The sequence below is a fragment of the Kryptolebias marmoratus genome, linkage group LG9 (genome assembly GCF_001649575.2).
Source record: "Kryptolebias marmoratus isolate JLee-2015 linkage group LG9, ASM164957v2, whole genome shotgun sequence".
Lineage (NCBI taxonomy): Eukaryota > Metazoa > Chordata > Actinopteri > Cyprinodontiformes > Rivulidae > Kryptolebias > Kryptolebias marmoratus.
The window spans coordinates 17120423-17123603 of NC_051438.1; the positions used below are offsets into that span (position 1 = coordinate 17120423).

Sequence of the window (3181 nt, forward strand, 5' to 3'; positions counted from 1 at the left end):
GGTGACTAAAGTCAGAGCCTATGACGCTGATATAGGATATAATGGCTGGCTGCTGTTCTCACTGCAGGAAGTTACTGACCACAGTCTCTTTGGTTTGGACCGCTACACAGGACAGATCAGAACACTGCGCTCATTCACAGAGACAGACGAGGCTGAGCATAAACTGCTCATACTGGTCAAAGACAATGGCAACGTTTCCCTCTCAGCAACAGCTACTGTCATTGTCAAACTGGTGGAGCCCAAGGAGGCTTTTGCAGCTTCAGATGTCAAAAGTGAAGCAAAAGGTGATGAGGAGAATAACGTGACTTTTTACCTCATCATCACTTTGGGCTCAGTTTCAGTTCTGTTCCTCATCAGCATCATTGTTCTGATTGCAATGCAGTGCTCCAAATCCACAGACTATACTTCTAAATATCTCCAGGAGGCTAATTATGATGGGACACTGTGTCACAGCATCCAGTACAGATCTGGAGACAAACGATACATGTTAGTTGGACCCAGGATGAGCATAGGATCTACTATAGTACCTGGAAGTCATGCAAATACACTAGTGTTACCTGACAGGAGGAAAACATCTGCGGAGGTAAGAGTTTTGTAACCTTTTTTTTTAAAGTGGGTTTTTGTAAAAAACGTTTTGAGCAACATTTGTTGAAAAACTTTTATGCTTAAAAAAATGTGAGCTGTCAATCCCTTTTGGTGGAATCATGTTGTTGTTTTTTCTTCTTTTCTTTTTTGTAGTACTTAGAGACAAGAATGCAATTATTTTATATAGAACAGCTGCTCCTTGTCTAAGTAATCATTGGCAAAGTGGTCAGGGGTCGGAAGATGTCGTTATAAATAATCAGGAAACCTAAAAGAGACGAGAAGGTTTACATTTGTTTTTACTCATTTTAATTTTATTTTGATAACTGTTTGTTGTGCTAACAAAAAATAAACAAGTTTAAAATATATATATTTTTTTATTTTTTGCATCATTAATAACCACTGTCCGTGGTGTTGAAAAGACTAGGAATGAATCAGCCCCGTGTATTAAAAATAACAGTACTAATAGCTGTTTCAAAATTAAACACACGCACAGTAATATGTATCCATTCTGTTTGGTTTTGGATGAAACAAAATATTTTTTGTTTGTTTACTTAAAAAAAACCTATTGGTGTCACTGTTACATCGTCGGAAAACTGCATACGACACTTTCACTCCCACTTCCAAGTCTTTTGTTTCCTGCTGAACGGGGCAGCTGAATTGCTAAAATCGAGCACATCAGCCAAACGACTGGCTCTTCAGCGTTTTGTGACGTTGTGTTTTTTTAACGGTTTTTAAATAATTATTGTTTGTAGAGCCGAGTCCCTGCTGTGTGTATATTCCTGGATAACGATGGCTACTGCTACAAAAGCTCGAACGAGACGCTGCTTCTCCTTTGCCTTCCATCTGGTCTTACAGCTTTTTATCGGGAAACAGGCTTTCGCTCAAATTCGGTACTCGATTCCAGAGGAGGTAAAAGACGGAACTTTTGTTGGAAATGTTGCAAAAGATCTGGGCTTGGATATCTCATCACTGACTGACCGACACTTTCGAGTTGTGTCTGGAAATAAGGACGCGTTCTTTGAGGTAAATCCGGACAATGGGATGCTGTATGTCCGCAAAAAAATAGACAGGGAGGAGCTTTGTCAGGGCAACGGTGCATGTCTGATGGAACTTAAAATTCTCGTTGAAAACCCGTTGGAAATGCATTATGTGTCCGTGGAGATAACGGATGTAAACGATCACTCTCCTAGTTTTCCTGAAAATCAGCAGAGAATTGAAATACCGGAGCAAACTGTGTCAGGGAGGCGATTTCAGATTCACGCCGCCCGTGATTCAGATGCAGGAATTAATTCTATTCGCACATACACGTTAACGTCAAATGATCACTTTGAATTAGATGTCCGCCAAAGTGATGATGATAAAATACCGTTTTTAGTGTTGAAGAAGTCGTTAGACAGAGAAAAGAAAGACAACCATTCACTTGTGGTTACAGCTATAGATGGAGGTAAGCCCTACAGATCAGGGACGCTAAATATTTCCGTTATTGTTCTTGATATAAATGATAATCGTCCAACTTTTGTCCAAGATATGTACCAGATTTCAATAAAAGAGAATCTCCCACCTGGCACAGTAATACTTTTTATGAATGCAACAGATCCTGATGAGGGTGACAATGGGAAAATTGAATACAGCCTCGCAAAAACCTTAAGAAAAAATATAAATGTACTGTTTGAGCTAGACAGATTAAGTGGAGAAATTAAGGTGAAAGGATTGTTAGATTTTGAAGAAAATGACGTCTATAAATTGGATATTGAGGCATCAGATAAAGGAACGCCTCCTCTTACAGGAGAGTGTAGGGTTACTATAAAAATTATAGATGTTAATGATAATCCCCCAGAAATAGAAATCACATCACAGTCAAATACAGTTTCTGAAGACTCGAAAATTGGCACTGTTATTTCACTACTTAGCGTTACAGATAAAGATTCTGGAGTTAATGGAAAAATAATTGCAAGCCTAGTCTCAAATGGGCCATTTGAACTAAAGCCATCCTATAAAGAAAACATATATTCAGTTGTAACAACTGGCCTTTTAGATCGAGAGGAAGTGTCGCATTATGAAATAACAATTAAAGCAACAGATCGTGGTGAACCTAACTTGTCCAGTTCTAAAACTTTTAATATTCAAATATCTGATGTAAATGACAACAAACCACAGTTTCCCCAAAATCCATTACTGTTTTACCTAGTTGAAAATAACATAGCTGGAATGTCACTATTTTCTGTAGAGGCTACCGACAATGATGTAAATGCAAATGCAGCTGTTTCATATCATATAGCTAGGCAGAATGACGTAACTACATTCCTAAACATAAACTCTGATAACGGAAAAATAACTGCACTGAAGAGTTTCGACTTTGAAACTCTGAAAACATTCCAGTTTCAAGTTGTGGCCACAGATTCTGGAGCTCCGTCACTGAGCAGCAACGTGACAGTGAACGTGTTCATTCTGGATCAGAACGACAACCCTCCAGTCATCCTGTATCCAGTCAGCTCAAACGGTTCTGCTGAAGGTGTGGAGGAGATTCCCCGCAACGTCAACGCAGGACACTTGGTGACTAAAGTCAGAGCCTATGACGCTGATATAGGATATAATG

General features: G+C 39.1%; 3 protein-coding genes across 4 annotated transcripts in view; all 3 read left to right on the forward strand.

Moving 5' to 3' along the window:
• LOC119617360 (protocadherin alpha-6-like) overlaps positions 1-598 on the forward strand; it is a 3205-nt gene extending 2607 nt beyond the window's left edge. The window contains exon 2 of the mRNA XM_037977518.1: positions 68-598. Within this exon, the coding sequence (XP_037833446.1) occupies positions 68-598 (531 nt within the window). The remainder of the gene's footprint in view (positions 1-67) is intronic.
• Positions 1-3181, forward strand: part of LOC108242369 (protocadherin alpha-C2) — a 164225-nt gene that overhangs the window by 8563 nt on the left and 152481 nt on the right. The window lies entirely within an intron of this gene.
• Positions 1053-3177, forward strand: LOC119617361 (protocadherin alpha-8-like; the record flags this gene model as incomplete). Its single annotated transcript, XM_037977519.1, has 1 exon — positions 1053-3177. A coding segment is annotated over exon 1 (1803 nt), but the record flags the coding sequence as incomplete, so codon positions are not given.